The following is a 20,220-nucleotide window of genomic DNA, read 5'->3' on the forward strand; positions in this document are numbered from 1 at the left end:
CACGTATCAAACTGCATTCCGAATTTCTTAACCTTTGCTTTCACAAGCATTCACATTGCTAGACTAGTCTCTCCATTTGTTTTTTAATTATAGTCTCACTTCTGTCTTATTTTGCACAGTACACTGGATGACTGGTAACCTACCTGTACATTCGTCAGGATTTTACATTATTTAGCTACTCTTCGGTTCAAAAAAAGGAAACTGACAAGGGTGAAGAATGACACTCTACCATCTTTATCGGACACAATAGATACTTCACTCATCTCAGGGGTCAAATGTCCACGGTCGTTTGATCAGATGTCAAGTGGAATTAATACCATGGCCCCTGTTGGGGGTTGAATTACATTTCGCATTTGACTCATTTCTGGGGTCATATGTCCCTCGTGTTTGATTGAACAACAGGAATTATTCTCATGGAGCAGTTTCTACCACTGTGGCTAGGGGTCTGTCAGCATTTCCATTATGCTGTAGGCCTCCATGTTCATGGGTTTAGTTCTCCACTGAGACAGCCTCTTTCTGGCATGAAAACATGACATATAATGCATAGCCTGGGAGCAAATCTTTCAAACATAAGGTTCAGGGAAATAGTGGATCGGTGAGCTTTAAAATGTACATTGCTGTTGTTTATATAAAATAGCAGCTCTCGAACATGCTACCGCTCAGAAGGAAAGAAGTGTACACACAGTTAGAATAGGGAATTGGGCTCTGACCCTCGCTTCACCGCTGAGAGACTTTAGAAAAGCACTCAGGACACAATTCTGCAACGTGCTGAGTCACAGGAGCTGAAGATATGCAACCCGTTACTGGGGCTGCTTATCACAGAATCAGGCCCCTTAATCTCTTTATGTCAGTGTCCCCAGTTGTCTCAATATCCCCAACTGTATCTACCTGATGGGAAACGAAGAGGTTGAGAGGCTTAATTAATGGTTGGTAAAGCACTTTGAAATTCCTGGATAGAAGGTGGTAAAAAAGAGCAAAATTTTAACATCATCAAATTGCAGTTACAAACACTACACATGGAGGCCATTTAAATCCAAAAGGCTAACAGCCATTACGTTCAACAGAAAAATGATTGAATCGTAAATCTAATCCCCAGGTGGCATTTTGGAACAAAAGTGCAGGAAAGTACAACACTGCACTTTAAAAATTAGCTACAGCATGTAAGCAAAAAAGAGAGTTAGTTCTTAACCACCATAGACATATAGGGCCAGATTCTCCACTGCATCCCTCCAGTCTAATCCTGGACTGGAGTAACTCCATTGATTTCAATGGATTTCACAAAGTGACCCCAGCATAAAACTGGGGTAACAGAGAAAATCTAGCCCATATGTTTAAGCAAAATTTTCCTGCCCAAAATTAGCTTTTGTGGTCTATAAAACAGAAAATCCATTAACTTAGAATTTCTCAGGTGTCATTGATTAATTTGATCCGAACAATATACTCTGACCATCACTGATGTGCAGTCACCTCTGGGATGGAACGCAGCATCTACGGTAAGAACATAAGAGCTTCCATATTGGGTCAGATTATGGTCCATCTTGCCCAGTAGTATGTCTCCGATAGTGGCCCATACCAGAGCTTCAGGGCGAGTGTACAGAACAGGGCAATTATGAAATGATCCACCCACCTTCCACTCCTGGCATCCAGTAGTCAGAGGTTTAGAGTTGCATCCCTGACCATCTTGGCTAATAGCCATTGATGAACGTATCCTTCATTAAACTTATCCAGTTCTTTTTTGAACCCAGTTATACTTCTGGCCTTCACAAATTCCCAGGGCAATCAGTTCCATGGGTTAGTTGTATGTTGTGTGAAAAGATACAATTTTTTGTTTGTATTAAACCTGCTGCCTATTAACTTCATTGGGTGACCCCTGGTTCTTGTGTTTTGGGAAGGGCTAAATAACACTTCCTTATTCACTGTCTCCACACCAGTCATGCTTTTATAGACGTCTTGCATATTCCCCATTAGTTCTCTCTTTTCTAAGCTGAACAGCCCTGATCTTTTTAGTCTCTCCTCGAATGGAAGCCGTGCCTTACAGTGCACAGTGGCACTATGTAAAAGTTCAGAACAGGAAATGAAGGAAAAACCAGATCCACTGGTTATAACGTAATGGATGCTACAATTAGTAACTATGGTTTCCACCGATCCCCAAGGAGCGTGGGTTCTGAATGGTGTCCCATTGCATGCTATAAAGCTATACCTGCGGTGGTGACTTACCTGTCTCTCAAATGTGACTCTGGAGCTGTGCTCCTGAACTTGTAATGTGCTTGGCAAACACTAAATCACGTCTGGAGCGCTCACTGTAATAGAACCCTTGTGTCGTTAGTCATGAAGTCATGGCCAGTGTAATAAAACACTCTTAGGTAAACAAGCAATCATGCGAAAGTAAACAATGGCAGGGCTAGCGACTAATGAGGGTGGAAGCTGGGAATAGGGAATGACTGCTGCCATTACACAGCAGGTAAAGCTCCTTTTGGCAACTCTGGAATATGCTATGAAACCTCACGGTAACATGGGGATGCTCTCAGGGACCGAATTTCTCACACTCCTTCCGCCCTGCTTCTATCCCTGCTCTCTTCTCCCCCCCCCAAGCAAGGATTAGTAACGGGCTCAGGAGCAGGGCAGTGAGAAGCGACAGACGGCATGAGCACCCACACCACTGGACATGCTTGCAGGCTTAACACCAGCATTGGCAGGATAATGTCTGTACCAGTAACCTGATACTTTGCCTTGTGCTCTTCGCTCCTTCCTTCTTCCAGGTCCACTACTCCTCCCTGTCAGTCAGTCCAAAGGCGTGGTGCTAGAAGGTGTCAGCTAACATGCCCCAGAAGTCTGGTGTAGAGGAGACACCCCGTACCTTTGATATGTGTTAAGCAGCCAAACTGAAGCCTTGTGAGGCACGTAGGGCCTTGTCTAGACTAGGATGTAAAGGTATGTCATTGGATGAAGTTACCTAGCTCCATCTACCAATGCACCTTTAAAGGCCAATCAGGACAAAGCTTTTGCCTCCTCCCAACTTTTCTCACATTGCCCCCTAAGCTCCAACAGCCTTCCTCCCACTTCCCATATAGCAAATGCCCCCACTCTCCTCCCAAAGCCTCGCCTTCTCTCGGGAAGGCTTCCCACACTGACCCCAAACCAGATACATCTCTGTTCTGTCTCAGATTGTTATTATTAGAAGCAGTAGTATTTGTATTACCATAACATCTCAGAGACCCTGTCATGGAGCAGAACCCCATTCTGCTAGGGGCTGTAGAAACACAGAACAAAAGGATGGTCCCTGCCCCAAAAAGTTTACCACCTAAGTATGGACTGCTGGCCCCCAGGGCTGTAAAGTCATAGGGCGATGCCTTCTAGATCCCCAACCAGGACTCTGGAGGATCCAGAAAATAGAATGGATCCAGAGACTCCATCCCAAACTTTGCATTGTGCCTGTGCAAGCTGGGACAGGACTTTCAGGGCCAAGATCCTCTGGAGGATGCATGAGATGTAAGGTACAGGCAAGTGGTGATGGTGAAACTGGTCACCATGTAGCTTCCCATGGCCCCAGATGCATTTACCTCAGGATCTGCATAACAACTCCTGTTGCTGCAAAACACATGGCCAGTGGTCTGTCTGGGTATTGATGAGAATGCAGCTTATTTAGGACAGGGCAACGCCGCGTGGGGAGGAATGAGCCAAAGTTCACTATAGCACAGGAGCAGTGGGGAGTGCTCTTTCTGCAATTCCTAGCCCTCTCCAGGTCTCCCACAGAGGCTCATGGGCTTTGCTTCCTTCATTTGCAGTCTCACCCTCCTTATCCTCATCCCACCAGCTCCTCCTCTTCACTGGTTCTGAGTACTGCAAAGCATTACAGGGGCTCTGGACCCAGGAGCAGCCTCATCTTCACCCATTTGGTGTGTATTTCTTTCCCACTATCCACAGTGGGAGGTCATCGTGCAGCAGGGGCAAAGCATGTCCCTACCACAGTGCATGTCCACTTCACATCCTGCTGTGTCTCTGAAAGGTGCCTCCCAACCTCCCATGATGCTTCTCTTGGTTTTACCCCTGCCCCCTTTGCCTCTTGGCTTCCTCCTTTCCCCTCGTCTCTCCCACTCCTTTCTCCTGTTGCCTCTTCCCATACATGCCTTCCCCTGTTACCCCACCTATGTTCCTCCCAGCCCTCTCTAGTCCTGTATGCCCCAGTGCGAGGGAACCGAGCAGCCCAGGAGGAACAAGCATGGTGCCATAGAGCAAGGGTAGGCTTTGCAGACAGGGGGAATATGCTTCTCTCTAGAGGCATCAAAATGGGAGCCCAAAATGATTCTGCAGATTAATTCAGGGAAGACACTAAATGTGCTCTCCTCCTTCCCATGCAGATTGACTGGGAAAATGTCAATTTATAGGGCTGCAATAAAAAAGAGCAAAGAGAAGAGGCAATAACAGGAAAGCAAATAAGAGCCACAAAGTTGTCCCAACAGGTGTGCCAAGGAGAGCAGCTGAAAGGGGTCCTGCTAGCAAAGACAGGAGCAAAGGACACCACAAGCCCTGAGCTTTCTCGCAGCTCAGCTTACAAGCTGGCGGGCCCCAGAGAGAAAAATATTCTCCCCAGCAGGAAAGAAAAGGTGGAAAAGGCAGCTGAGCTATCATGCAAGTCAGGCTACAAGGCCCCAGACTGGATTGACAGAGTGCCATACAGAACGCTAACAGACATACAGCGCTGCACACAGGAACTGTTAATTACCCCTCTGCCTCTTTAACCATGCTGCCATTGACCTCCCTTCCTGGACGGCAGCACGTCCCTTCATGCTGGTCTCTCCAAAACAAACCCCATCACGCTGACTCCACCGACGTCCTTCCTCATATCTAGCATGCTACCCTCTGCAGCATTGAAAGAGCTTGGCAAGATACCCCACCCTTCACAAACTACCTCTCATGTTGCCAGCCAGTAGGCTGAGTGGTGGAGCTTAAAGCTCTGCTTTGCTTTTCCTTTGAGACATAGAAGATTCAGCCTCCCTGCCCTTCCCCCACGGTGGTCTCTCTTTTACAACAGACTGACATAAGAAATCACCTTTTGTTTTTTGCTGTTATGGTGTTGTTTGGGGGAGGGGAAGGGGTGGAGAGGGTTACGTGTTTTAGAAATTTTAGTGCTACCCTTAGCTGATCCTATGTCCAGCCACAGTTAATTTCTTCCGTCTTAATTTTTTTAAGTTTATTTGGGGGATTGGTCCTGCTTTGAGCAGGGGGTCGGACTAGATGACCTCCTGAGGTCCCTTGCAACCCTGATGTTTTATTATTCTATTTTGTGTTTTAAAACATGGCTTGAATTTCCATTTGAATTAATTATTTACTAGATTTAAGGGTTTAAATTTTTTTTTAACCGTCTCCTATTTTAAATCTGCACACTTATTCCCAAGTGCATGACAATGTGTCTTTCCTTATGAGAAAGTCGTCTCCTTTGTCTAGGAGAAATTTACTCATCATCTCTTAGCAGTGTTTCTTATTCTGGTTTCCCTCATGTTACCCACATAATAAGGAAGCAAGATATCACAAGGTCTGAGAGATAAATTTTATCACTTTACAATAGGAAATACAAATGGTTCCTTTTGGCTGCAGTTCAGGTCCCAGTACAGTCCATTCTCCCACACTATATTACTGATTTCATATTCAAAGTGGCCAGGTGAGTCATGCTGCACATTGGACTGGGAGCTTCTGACCTTTCTTGATTAGTATGTAAAGTTATTGCTCCTCGAGTTTTTTCTAACACAAGGACTCCCAGCCCTTCTTATGATTCATACTCCATTAATACACTTTGGTCTCCATCCCGAAAGATGCTAAACACCTGCAGTCCCAGTGGCTTCAGTTCAGAATTTGAGAATCACTTGTTCTTTTGCATCTGATCCTGATAAGCAACAGACAATTCCCTTGCTGTTTCAGCCCCACAGTCCAAGCGTGGTGGGTGTACAGCGCTTTGCTGGGGCCCTTTTTGAGGAAGCCCTTTTATAATTCCTGGACAAGTCAAATGAGAACAAGCACTGATGATCAAAAGGGGCATCCCCTTCCTGTCCTGCCATGCACAACCTGCACGGTACTCTCAGAAATGTGTCACCTATCAAGAACTGCCACTGGGCTCCCAGCCTGCAAGGCACTGTGTGCTCTGGCTCTGAAGTCAGTGGGACTATGCACATGCTTAAAATTAAACACACCTTAAATCCTTTGCTGCAATGGGGCCAGAATGCTCAGAGCCTTGTGGGATCAAGCTCTTTGAGATCAGACAACACAGGATAATCTGAGCTCGTCAGCAGCACTATCCAGTTCCCAATGAAAGAAGGGTTAACTCAAGCTCAGCTTCCCCCTTTCCTTGCCCAGGCGCTCAGGAAGTGGGTGCTTGGAAATCTGTCTTTGGGGAGGTCAGACTGCACACCCAGGGTGAACCCTAGGCTGGGGGTTTTGGTCGCTTGTTAAGTTTATCTGGCGTATTTATTTTATTGGGACCATGTTCTCAAAACACAAGGCACTGCTCTTGCTATTTATTTGTTTCTGCTGAGTCAGTTTAACACCTGACGATTGCAACATACATGCCTTTTCCACCCTCAGAAATCTCTTGAGCACGAGCAGCCCCTCTCCTCTGGAGCCGGTGCAACAGAACCATTCCATGCAGTCTCGGAAAGCCTATGGCAGAGCGCCTCTCTCTCTCTGCATGGATCTGAGAAGCTCATGTACGTTACTTCTCAAGAAGGCAAACAATTTTTCTTCTTGTCTTCAGTTTACCATTTGTTTTACATCAAAATTTATAGCCTTGACGAGGTACGTAAGAAGCCTGAACAACAGGAATGTACCGTAACCTTGTCCCAGACAGCAGATAATCAGCTTCCGGGAACCAGGAAGCTGGTAGTATTTTGTGCCTGGATAGAAATCCTCACATGGATTTATTATGAAATCTGTGATGCAATAACTTAACACAACTTTACTTGGCATCGTTTACAATGGACACTGCTATGTTACACTCATGACAGCTCATTGGCACCAGCAGTGTGGCATGGATGGAAATGAAAGCAGAATGTGTCTCTCTGGGTTGAACTTTCCAAAGCAGTCAAATGACTTAGGAGAAAAAGTCCACTGAAAGTCAATAGGACTTCTGCTCCTGCATCGCTCAGGCACTTTGAAAATGCCACCCTCTATGTCTTCAGAGCCCACATAAGCGAAGTGACCCTTACCTGATTCGCTGATAGGAACTCCTGATTATTGTCATTCATTCCCATATACATGTTCTCTCCGTCAAACTGGAAAGACAAAAGGAAGTGACAGTTAGTGAAATGCAGAACTCTGTCCTTGATGGGCTTTTTGGATCCCATGCATTTCCCACCCCATCAACATGGAGAATCAAGGTCTGAGGAACAAAATAGTTATTTAAAACAACTAACTGTTTACTCAACTTCTTGCCTAGGGTTTTTGGGCCCAGGTTATAACCTCAGCTACATGAGAGTTTGAAACAGACCAACAGTACACACTCAAAAAGGAACCATCCAAACAGACCTAAAGTACTGAAAGGCACCACAGCCTACTGAGAATAACTGACTTTCCAAATCCTCCCATCTCTCAGACACCTCGTTCAGTTACCCCCAGCCCTCTCTCACACAAAGCCCCTCCACGGAAGGCCATTCAGGAAAACGCTAGGCAGAATTGTTTGGTTTTGTCAGAGGGAAAGTAGGGGGATAAAAATTGTACTTGCAGCATGACGACAAGCTAGCTACACTCTTAGCGTGGCACTGCAGCACAGATCTGGATCATATATACATTCCAATAAAGGGAGATGTTAACGTTGATTAGAATGCCAAAGCACTGCTATGTTAATTTTTAGAAAAATCATGAATTAACCATTTTAATCATAACCATACAAATCAAAACCATACACATAGTTGGAGCAAAGGTTAACCAGGCTAAGAGCTTACTAAAAATCACACTAAACCTTCAAATCTTTTATTCCTTATTTCTTTTCCCGCCACTGCTAATGGCAAAGATGTGTAAGTCAGAGCTACACTTTTTCCCCATTCAGTCTTCTTCACAGTCCTGTGCCAGCAAAACTGCAACTATGTATGATGCAAAGATCATGCATTGAATGTGCAAGATAATCTTTAGCTAGGCATGATTCCTACATACTCCTTGAATAACTGATCCCAGGTTTATGAGGCCACACAAACAGACACCATCAAAATCAGGATCTTCAGCACAAATTACAGGCCTCTGCCACTAGAGCTAAAACTGCTCCACTTTAGCTATGTGTAAGCAGTAGGCTGCTGAACTGGCCAGGGCCAGCTACCCAGGAGAGATAGGGTCACACACACCAAATCACTGTTACACGTGCATTATCCACGCATGAGACTGGCACTTTTTGAGCTGCTTGATTCAGTCAATGACATCACTATTCCTGATACCACACTTGCCTCCATGGTTACAAAACCAGGATAATCGCGAGCACTGAGTAGGAAGCTGTTTGGGAAAAGAGGTAGGTTATAAATGGGAGAAGGTATCTGTTCATCAGCAAATTGTAACCGGCAATAAGGAGGCAAGCATGGCAGTTTAAAGGGCTTTTGACGAAATAGTCAATCTCTGAAAGTTAACTGGAGAGCAGCATTCCTTTTTTCCCTTCTGTTGGAAGACACAACACACCCTGCAAATCACAGTGGGCCCTGGGTCTGTTAATTCAAATCAACAAGCAGGAGCTAACGAGCTAAGCACCCTGCATTCTGAAGCACTGTTCTAGACCCTTGTTATAGGCATAAGGCCATGTCACATTGACCAGAGTCTTTATAAAATATGGAGGAGAGGTTCACTATAGGCCTATATTTGGCTAGAAGAAGCCTTAATTGCTTTGGAATGAAAATGTCTTGAGGGCACAGAGAAATCGTTTCTTCTTTTCAGTTTACGAAGCTCTGGGCGGGCCTGATTCACCTTTGCATTACTCTAGTTCTGCACCAGTGTAACACTGTGGGAAATCAGACCTCATGCCCGCAGGGAACTTTCTTTGTCTATATCAGCTGGAAACTTGGCAAGAAGCCATTCCCTTTTCACTCCGGCTCTGACTGCAGCAGTTCTCCTCCCTGTGGCTGGTCAAAGATGAGTCTGTTCCAGAGGCAGCTTGAGAATGACCTGGCTACGTTTGTACGATCAGCTCAATGAGCATTTACATGCCCCACTTGCATTCAGCACCAGACAACTAATCCAGTTACTAGACTCCAGAACCTTGGAGCTACAAAACTCTTCCTGTTAATCTGCTGGAACAGCTCTCTCAGAATCAGAACCAAAAAACCCTTCCAGAACTGCCTCTGTCTCAAGGTATTGCTGGGGCAATTCCTGAGGCTAAGTTCACAAATTAATTATGACAATACAATGGGATATGCCTTAAAACGTTTCTGAGTTAGAGTCAGTGGTATTGGCTCTAAATTACACAGTATTCTTAGCAAGAGGGGGAGAGAGTCCTGATGCCCTTACAAGCCAAAGGATGACATGGAGATGCTTGGCCACTCTGTGTTTCTTCTGCTCCTGGCTATATAACAGATACCAGTTGTGCATTAACTGACCGGTAAATGCCTAGTGAATTGCTCACACAAGAACAATTAAATAATATAAACACAGCCAGATGAAGATTATCAGTCTGACTATAGACTATTAATTACACTTCAGCTTCTCAGACTTGCAAAAGATTTAGCCACCGTAGTCCATGGAGTTTGGAAAGCCCATGGGAACAGCACAGCTATATCCCCACACAGCTGTGTGTCAGGGTGGAGACACACCTTTTAATGGCCAGATTATCCCCTGGAATCAGAGAACAAGCCAAATTAAAAGAAGCCAAATTACACAAGATGGTGTGACAACCATTAACCTGCACTGATGGTGTAGCACTGCAGCAGCTTCGTCAGGGTTAAAAGGTGAGCCCAGTGAAATGTGGGACAGATTCCCTTACAGTTAATGGTGGAGAGGAAACTCCATGAGATCAGTCACAAGAGACGATGAGCAGCTCCAGCTCTTGGTGACTTCCCGAGGAGTTCTGGGCTGGTCTCTCAGAAGTTGACCATGTGTTATTACATATAAAAATACTAATTAAAAGTACTTGTAAAATATCCATCTCCATATCTGCATGCTTTTAACCCAGTTCAGATGTAAAGCCATAATGTTTCTCCAAGTGTTAAGTTTCCCAAGCAGCCATGTCGCCCAAATACTCCACTGTCTCCCTGCCTCACCACACCTTTAAAAGGCAGAGCGTGCAGAAGCTGTAGGGTGGCTGCCACAGAATGCTAGACAACCTGGTAGAGAATGTTCAGACATTAGAAAGCAGTGGTGGGGCTGTTTGAGAGGGAGAAGCTCATAGGACTGGCCATTATTGATATTTATGACAAACTAACAGTATAGGATAGGTAGCTTCTTCACTGGGAAGGGCACTGGAGTGGGAGTCAGGAGACCTGGGTTCTGTTCCCAGCACTGCCACTGGCCAGCTGGGGAACCTTGAATAAGTCACTTCCTCTCTCTACACCCCAGTTTCCTTATTTATAAAATGGGGATGATCATAATTCTCCACCTTTCATAAAGATCTGCAGACAAAAGGTATGAGATAGTTGCTAAGTATTCATCACTGGGGTATGCTCCACTCTTGGCTGCAGTATGCTCTCATCTACATTGTATCTGTACCAGTGTTTTGTCTGGTTTACACCAGTGTAGGATAAGAAGCAAGGCCACAGGCTGATGACTGCCTCTGGTCCTGTGCAGAGGACCAGGATGTAGGCAACACTGGAGATTAAACCTCGTTTTGTGGATTTAAGTGGAGCATAGTCTTGTGCTGACCTTTGTCTAAGGGTGAATTTCACCCTTTCTAACCAGTTTATAAACTCCTGGAAGTCACTAAATCCAAGTAATTCCAGTGCACCAGGCCTGCAATAATTTTCTAAACCAGCATGGGCACATGCTCCCTAAGAGGGGGCAAAAGGTGCGTGGGAGGGTATGGCCAGGCATTTTAATTGTTCTCCAGATTCTTGGTTTTAATTTAAAATACAAATTTAGTCTCTAGCCATTATGGTTGCTAAGAAAACCTTGACAATATGACCTCAATGGAACATATGCAGAGATTCTACCTGAGTTTGCAGAGGTTGCCATACTCATTGCCATACCAACGAGACCCACTGTTTCATGTTCTCTGTGTATCTACATCTTCCTACTGTATTTTCCACTGCATGCATCCGATAAAGTGGGTTTTAGCCCACGAAAGCTTATGCCCAAATAAATTTGTTAGTCTCTAAGGTGCCACAAGTATTCCTCGGGTTTTGTTTTGTTTTTTGATGATGATCTGGAGAGAGTCTGCCGAAGTGAATAAAAATAGCTCTTTGTTTATATAGGGCATGATGGGGTGTTCACCCCACACCAGAAAGGAAGGGGTTAAAAGCAGCCCTGGGAAGCTGCGCAGCGAGCAACTTATTGGAGGGAGGCTGCACGGAAAAGCCAATCAGGGCTCAGTGAGCTCACACAAAAGGAGCTGCAGGGCCAGAATGAGTCTGTTGGTGTAGGGGAGAAAGGATTGTGTTTCTAGTGGGCTGCAGGAAGGTAGCACCTTGGACAGAGCAGTTGCTGGCAGGGACCAGGGGGAGCAAAAGAGAGCTCCTGTGTGGCTGCTGGGACGCGCTGGGTGGAGGCCCTGAGAAGAGGGTGACGAAGGTGCTGGAGCCACAGGGAAGTCGTCCAGGGAATTGAAGCAGCACTGCCAGAGAAGTTAGAGAGTTGCAGCAAGAGGCTGCTATCCACATGGTCCCTGGGCTGGGACCCAGAGTAGTGAAAGGGCCTGGGTCTCCCCGCCCCACTTCCCACTGGGGAAGTGTCTGAACTATAGAACTGGGAGATGCTCCTCTATCCCAGATGGTGATACGGCCAGAGGGCCAAGTCATGAAGAGGAAGCTGCGATTCCTGGACTTAGGTGGCTCTGCAGGTGGAGAAGATGGTGGGACAGGCACCACCAGAAGGGGGCGCGCCAACCGAGAGAGCTAATCCCCGAGACGGCCAACTGGGGGTGCTCTAGTGAGTGAATTCCACCACACGGTGAAAATAAAGCATAGTGGAAAGGAGAAGGATTTCACCTACTGGAGATATTGTCACCACGAGGTCGTCATTTCCTCTGCACACTACACACACTGGCAAAGCCATGCTGCTAACAGCCTGTAGAGTGGACTGAGTCCAAGTGCTCAAACCACACCCTGAATTTAGCCCTGATGCAAGTAACTTCATTAAAACGCAATGGCCCAGACTTCAACCTCCATCCCATCCGTGTAACTCTGGAGGAGTTCCACTGGTTTACAGTGATGTAACCGAGATCAGGATCTCGGTCTGGTGGAGCTGAACTCTGACAGCAGGGCATTCAGAATGCAGAAGATGAAGTCTGCTCTCGTTTACACCAGTGCAGAGTGGGTATAAAGTGCTACCACATCAGAACAGTAGCTGTTTCACACCCACTTTGTGCCAGTGTTAATAACGACTCAGCCCCAAAAAGACATACTGCCCTCTAGAGGCTGGGGTTCTGGCTGTTCAAGCTGTTTGGCATTAGCAGAATTCAGAGACCAAGAGCCTGGTTCTGAGCTCATTTAGGACCAATTCCAGCAATGGGATCAGCTAGCTCAGACCCTTATGTCTGCACAGAAAACCATTGACACAGTGGTGGACCAAAAAGGCCCGCTCCAGCTGATTCCATTGCAGGATCGAAGCCTTGCACTGGTGAAAATCAACAGCACAAATACATTTGGCAGCACCCCAGACATTTGAAAGCTACCGCGCCATGGGTGTGCATATTTGGATGCTGAAGGCGAATCACATGACAAAGCACTTTGACAAGCAGCTCCATGTATATATTTAACTTTTTCTACTGGGGAAATTATTTCTACCACTGAAACAAATCTGTTATTCTAACAGTAGAAATTCAGCAGTAGAAAAACTAAAACTCTTTCCAAAGTGACAGTATCCCTATTGTCCTATAAATATATATAAACTGTACAGATCCATCTCCAGTATCTTTTCACACACACATGCTGCTCACTTTTCCACCCATTTAAGGCCAAATATTTTGCAAACTCAGGATAAGAGCTATTTGCAGCACCTCTCCATAGGAAATCTACAGAAAATAGACCTCATTTGGAAGTTGATTTTATATACAAGTCTTTCTCTGGAGCAAATTCAAAATAGGAAAAGCTCTCTCTGCATCATTCTATTTGGCAGAACAAATTTGTTTTATTGCTTTATACCATTTCCTCCCAGCCCCCACTCCTTCATAATAACTATAATGAATCCTGTCCTGAAAATTACTGGGCCACTGATTGCCAACCTGAGCAGTGAGGCTGAAAATCAAGACTCAAAATGAAGTGGAAACTTCGGAACTTCCCCATTGCTGATTAGATTTTTTTCCCCTCCAGGCTATAAGGGTGCAAACAAATTTATTAGAAATTCTCAAGTCAGGATATTTTTTCAATTAGATGTTTGCCACTTATGCACTAGCCAGGTAGAGCAGATAAATAACGTGCTCTCTTGCTCGCTCGCTCTCATCATTATCATTTTGCCACAAAATGCATTTGAAAACAAGCAGTCCCATTATTCCACACTGATTTACTGCAGAAAACAAACATTTTAATATTTGCCTTTTGTTGCCGTTATTTCCTCCCATTTCACTTTGGAGTAACTCCTCATGCATGTCAGCATTCAAATCCATTTCCAGATCTGAGAGCATACAGTCATCATACTCCATCTCTGATAAAAATCGATCTGGCTCATTTTTGAATGATCTAGGCATGCTGAGAGCTGGATATAACTTTCTCCTAGTCCTCTTTAATTTGAAAGAAATGTAGTCTTGTTCTATTGTTTTAATCATTCTTCTGCTCTTTTTTAATTATTTAATAATGACCACTGTTTGGTAAAAACTATATTAAATAAATCAATGGGTGGGGCTAATTCTCACCTTCGTTAGTCATTTACACCCATGTAAAGTGAATGCAAAGTAGATGCAAATTGTGATCATAATGATTTGGTAGCATTGTACATCCAAGGTGTGAATGACAATGCCAAGCAGTGAACAATGCGGCCCTGTGTATCTAAACTTGGAAATGAGGGGTTTCTTTTTATGTACCCTGGGCCTGATTCTTATCTGACTTGCACTGGTGTAAATTAGTAGTGTCTCCACTAAAGCCAATGGAGTGATTCTGGTGTAAGTGAGATCAGAACCAAGGCCCCTATTTTTAAGAGAACCCATTTCTACACAAGCCCAACTGAGATTTGCCTTACAAAATCAACACGAGATTTAAACAGCTAGATTCATCCATCCCAAAAATTTCAGGAGAAAAAAGCCAAAATACCCTGGAACCCTGAAATGTAAAACATATAAACAAAGAACATCTAACAGGTGTTTCAGCTGTGCTGGCCACATTTACTCCCACTGTTTTAATTTTGGAGTCAATGTACATTAAGTATGAGGCACACCCGTCTCAGAGAAGAGGTTATAATCCTACTGACCTGTGGAAGATTTCCAGAATTGAGCTCATGGGGCCTGATTTTCTATGGCTTTGCAACATGTGTGGCCATTTCCACCTTTGCAGCATGGCTGTAAAATGCTACCACCAGTGGGACTGAGTAGAGAATTCTGATTTGTTAGCACAAAGGGTGCAAATGATGACAAGACGTAAAGGAGTGGAGAACTGGGACCACTACCAAAATGGGACAGTGGGCTTGATTCTGCAAGCCTTATTCAAATGAGCAGCCCCCCTGAAATCAACTGGGCTATTAACACAAGGACTGTATGCCCGGGTAAGTGCGGCAGCATCACACATGTTGTCAAGTACTTTAGGTCCATAACTCAACCTATATGAAGACTGTTCTAGTCCGTTAGGAAATGTCTTCCAAATGCTAGGTACCTTGCCTTTTTTTAGTCCAATTTGTCATGGAGAATGTACAAAGATGTCCATTCTCTTAATTCAGCTCTTCCCAAGGCAAGTGTAGTTTGCACACCAGCAGCAACGCCTGGGGGAGCACCCTATACCTGGAACAGAATTGGCATTTTTTTTTTAAATTCTTCTTTGGGTTGGCTTTTGTCTACTTGTTGTTTTTGCAGTATGATGGGTGTTTTGACTTATAAATGTGCCCATGGGTCACTATGGGTGCATGTTAATAGGATGAAAATGAATACAAATAATAAAAAATGAAGATGAAGCCAAAACTAAACCAAAGCAGTTGTGAGATCTTCAGTTCTACTTAAAGTATAAATGTTTGCCATTCAGAATGGACGAAATTGGTAAAACATAATTACTCATTTCCAAGCTTCTGAGAGGAGTTACCAACTCTCACAGATCACATGATGTCATAAACCTACAACTAAGGGTAGCATAAAATCCCTCCTTTACCTGTAAAGGGTTAAGAAGCTCAGATAACCTGGTTGGCACCTGACCAAAAGGATCAACAAGGGGAGAAGGTACTTTCAAATCTGTGGGGGAAGGTTTTTGTTTGGGGCTTGGGTGTTCTCAAAGAGAGAAAGGGAGACAAAGAGAGAGACCAAGCAAGTAATCTAGCTCCTACTGAATGATACATCTAAACTTACAGAAATAGTAAATAATAGCAAGGAAATGCATTAGAGTGTCTTTGTTTTAGCTTGTGAATTTTTCCTGTGCTAAGAGGGAGGTTTATCCCTGTTTTTTGTAACTTTGAAGTTTTATCTAGAGGGGAATCCTCTCTGTTTTAAATCTTATTACCCTGTAAAATTACCTTCCATCCTGATTTTACAGAGGTGTTTCTTTTACTTTTGTTTTCTTTATAATAAAGTTCTATTTTTTAATAATCTGATTGGTTTTTAGTGTCCTAAAAACCCAAGGGACTAGTCTGTGCTCACCTGGTTTACCTATTTGGTTGGCAGATTATTCTCAAGCCTCCCCAGGAAAGGGGGTGAAGGGGCTTGGGGGGATATTTTAGGGAAACAGGAACTCCAAGTGGTCCTTTTCCTGAATCTTCGTCTAACTCTCTTGGTGGTGGCAGCAGTACCCATCCAAAGACAAGGAAGGATTTATGCCTTGGGGAAGTTTTTAACCTAAGCTGGTAGAAATAAGCTTAGGGGGTCTTTCATGTGGGTCCCCACATCTGTACCCCAGAGTTCAGAGTGGGGAGGGAACCCTGACACATGATATTTGGTGATTTTCTTAAAGCTTCAGCTTCTGGAGTCATGGAGTGACATGAGACTCTCAGCTTTCAATTTTAAAAAAGGAAATTTCCAGTTCTCAAGTTTGCAGAGAAAAAAACTTGAAAATGTGAACCCTAAAGACTCAAAAGCCGCAAGGCATACATCTGGGTTTTGTTTTTTTTTTAATCTTATGATTTTTAGGCCAATCTTATGGAGCCTGTCTTATGCTGGTTCAATGCTTGGAATTTGCCACACTGTGACCATTTAAAAAAGAACTAACTACAGATACAGAGTCTTTAACAAGTGACTCATGACCAGGACAGCCCAGGATAACAGTGCCCAGAAGTCATCATCACCAGGTAGCTGTTGCGTGCCCTAGGAGGAATGAACTGGGCATCTCAGGTGGTTTCTAGCATCCAGGTATCCACATCACAAGAACCTTCATCTGTTTGCCTTGGCAGAGAAGCCAGGAACCAGCTGAGTCTACAGAACGAATCCCCCTCACCTCTCTAGAGACCATCTGACACTCTGTTGCTGGCAGAAGCTTGCACTCGAGTCAACCTGTGTCCGGGTTTCAGTCTCCAAGAAGGTCAATCTAGCATCCTTGCCAGCCCTAAAATCATTAAGGTTAATGGAGGAAAATAATACTGTCCAGTAAATTCCTTTAAACTGCTAGGAGTAAGCAAAGAAATCCAAAATCCCAGGTACAGAATAGTTCACGTTACAGTTAAAAAAAAAAAAAAGTTACTTAAAGAAATTTCATCAGATCATAGCAGCGTAAAGCTACTGAGATGTAAGGGGGTGCATCTGATCAGGTCACGCCCAGTATGCTGGCAAACGTAACTTGTCTTTGCCAGTGGATTACAGATGTTTTTTCCATCGTGAATTATTAGCAAACCAGAACTATTTCAAAACCAAAACTTTTTATGAAGTGCAAAATGTATCCCTCCTCAAATGCATTTCTGCCATAATATTTATAGGCCCATGTCTGCAGAACTCCTCATCCTGCAGGGCGTTGGAGTGAAACTAAGATGCCAGCTGAACAGACGAAGCTTTATGGATGTGCTGGAATGTTACCACTAGAACAAACATCTCCAAACACTGTCAAGAGCCTATTTTGTCAACACACATTTCTGTCAAGTCATAAGGATGTGAAATATTTGCTTCTGCCCTGCCCCCATCATACTCTGCTACCCGCAGGGCCGCAAGTGTGATTTCCTATAGGAGTAATTTAACATCAGACACCTTCAAGGAATACACAACTGAGGTTAGTCTAATCTCTTTAACTGCAGTTTCCCCATTAAGGTCTCTACACAACCTCTGGCCCAAAGTGATCTATTTAGCATTATTTATTTGTACACTGAAATGCTTGGATTTCCCCTCACTTGGACCTGTCAGATGGGGTCAAAAGTTCAAAAATAGATTTACTTAAACCTCCAGAATGCTACTGCAAGGACAGCACATTTCCATTTCCATCTAGAGCACATCCATCCAGGCTTACCACTTACTATAGTTTACCTTTCAGAGGAATACGTTGAAACGGCTACATAATAGCACAGCATGAATTAATAGTACTATGTGCCTCGCACGGCTATGCAAGCCTTGGTGCTACAAAAGTAACCTGTCTTTTATTTATAGAGGAGTTTACACGCGGTTGTTAAATATTATTATGTATGAAGTTAGAGGAATCGTTGAACTCTATAGACCACAAGCAAGCAGATTACAAGAGCATCCTTATAAAGGATCAAAACTCGAAAGACAGTTTTAAAAAGCACTTATCAGACGTATGGACTTATTGTGGAACTATCGTGGTCCGATTGTCAAACTAGCCTCTTGCCTTTGAACCAAGATTTAAGGTTGGTTGTTTTTCATATCAGGAAAAAACAAATACTAGCAGGTGATGAAAACGGAGGAGCATTTTATTTTCAAAACAAAATGAAGTCATAACATAAGGATTTTAAAACACATTAATAGTAATTACCTTGATAAATTATAAGAAATCAATATACAATATTTATTTTTTAAATATTTTAAATTATTTCATACTTAACACATAGTTTAAAATCATTTAAACCCTTTGTCACTCCAATACACTGGCCAGGTTTTATGAGCCCAGCTCAGAATGGTGACTAATTTTAAGTATATGAGCAGTTCCACTGAAGTCAAGTCACATGCTTAAACTTAGGCACATGCCTAAGTACCCTGCTGAATCTAGGTGTCACAGTATGGCTGGCCCTTTAACGGGAGTTGGGTCAGTGACTAATCAGCTGCCTCCCAGCTGAAGCTGACAGGCCAGGGATCAGGTGATAGCTTGAAGATCATCTGGGCCTCATGAAAGTCTGCAAGAACTCAGCCGCTAGGAGTAGGAAAGCTCCAGGAGGAGCCTGCACATCAGAGAAGAAAACCCAGTTTATATATGACTTAGATGAACGGTCTGCAGAGTGTAATCCTGCAGGGAGCAGGCTAGGAAGGAAAAAGGACCAAAGAGGTTAATCTCGACTCCCAGATGGATGGCTTGTGGACTGTAAATCTGTAGGGAGAAGACAGGCCTCCACAAAAGACCCCTGGTTGGGGAGAAGCAAGAGGACTGATATGATGAACTTGAGTTATTTTTAAAAGGAAAAAGGGACTGAAATCTTATGGCTAGAGGGAGTTCTTTGGTGCACAGGCCACTGAGATAGCCCACTGGCTTATACGGAACTGTAGAGATAAATCTATACACTTTCATGAAGGAGTTTTAGTCAGCAGCAGTTGGTGGGACTGCAAAGAGCATGGTTGGTTTGTTTTGCTTTGTTTTGTTTTAAATTGGGAGGACCACCACCCTAAGTCATGTTTTTTATCATGGATGCTCTGGCTTTACTGCCTTGCCTAGAGCATCTGGTATTTATATCCATTATGGCATCTAGTGCTTACAGCAGCAGATCAGGATCAGGCCAAATCCTGGCCAAAAAGTTACATTGGTATAAGTCTGGAGCAGTCTCATTGCAATTCCAGATGAACTCCCCTGAAAGCACTGGGTAACTGAGAGCAAAATCTGGCCCTGGGTTCATGGCTCTATTACTGTCCCATCACTGTATGATCTTCATTTAGCTATGCAATTTGTGCAAAGCCCTAGAGTGGATGCAGTGAGGACTGCAACATCCCAGGAGGTGCATTGGGAGAGAACATGCCTCTTGGGGCTGCTCGGTGGTATAGGTGGGGTGCCCGTGTGCAGCTGCAAGAGACGGGGGGTACTGAGTCCCATCTCCGGCCCGGTCCTTGCTTGGTGATTGGTTCCCCATGAGGGAGGAGGGCTGTGCAGTCTCTGCTCACAGGCACTGCCATTGGGATAGTAATGATGCTGAGAGACTGGGCTGTGGAGCCATGCTCAGCCATTTTGAGAGGTTGGGTGAGAGACTACAGGGGCAGGGTGAGATCCAAACAGTGAGCAGTGCTAGAGGAAAAGGTGTTTGTGCCCAGAGACACTTGTCATTTCAGCGACTCCTGCTGGTGACATTTCTGCAGGGCCATGGCAAAAATCAAAGCTACCTCCACCCTAGCAGATCTTCAGCACCAGAGTCTGTCAGAGTCCTATGCACAGTACAGCCCTCACCTTTAAACTTCCCAATTTTATCTTAGATAAATGGATCCAGGGCCAAATTCTATGCCAGCGGAGTTACACCATCAGAGAAGTGGGCCCAGTGTCCACAATCCTCCCTTGTAATTTTCCTACACTCCCTGTAGGAAAGATCTTGAGTGCTGCAAGTACTCACGTAATGTTATTTAATTATCTAGGGGAACATGCACATTTTTGATGGCAATTGCTGTACACCAAGTGCCAAATATTATTATTATTTTTCACATTATTTGGCAGGAGTAAGGACCTAAAATAATTTAAGCAGATCTTCAGATCCTTCAAAAGAGTGAAAATGCTTCACAAATAAAAACCCATCCACTCAAATCTACGGGCAGCAGGAGAATTTAGTCTTAAGCCCTGACATAGAAATAGATTAATTTTTTCCCCATTTCATATTCTAATTACAATCCTTTTATTCCCCCCTACCATTTTCTGTTCTCAT

General features: G+C 44.1%; 1 protein-coding gene across 3 annotated transcripts in view; it reads right to left on the reverse strand.

Annotated features, from left to right (window-relative positions):
• The window catches only part of TOX2 (TOX high mobility group box family member 2), a 260,543-nt gene that overhangs the window by 153,533 nt on the left and 86,790 nt on the right, over window positions 1-20,220 (reverse strand). For all 3 annotated transcript variants that reach the window (XM_074970334.1, XM_074970331.1, XM_074970332.1), the window contains exon 2: window positions 7,197-7,262. In XM_074970334.1, coding sequence (XP_074826435.1) covers window positions 7,197-7,262 — 66 coding nt within the window. The remainder of the gene's footprint in view (window positions 1-7,196; window positions 7,263-20,220) is intronic.

Source organism: Natator depressus, chromosome 13, assembly GCF_965152275.1.
Source record: "Natator depressus isolate rNatDep1 chromosome 13, rNatDep2.hap1, whole genome shotgun sequence".
In the NCBI taxonomy this organism is placed as follows: Eukaryota; Metazoa; Chordata; order Testudines; family Cheloniidae; genus Natator; species Natator depressus.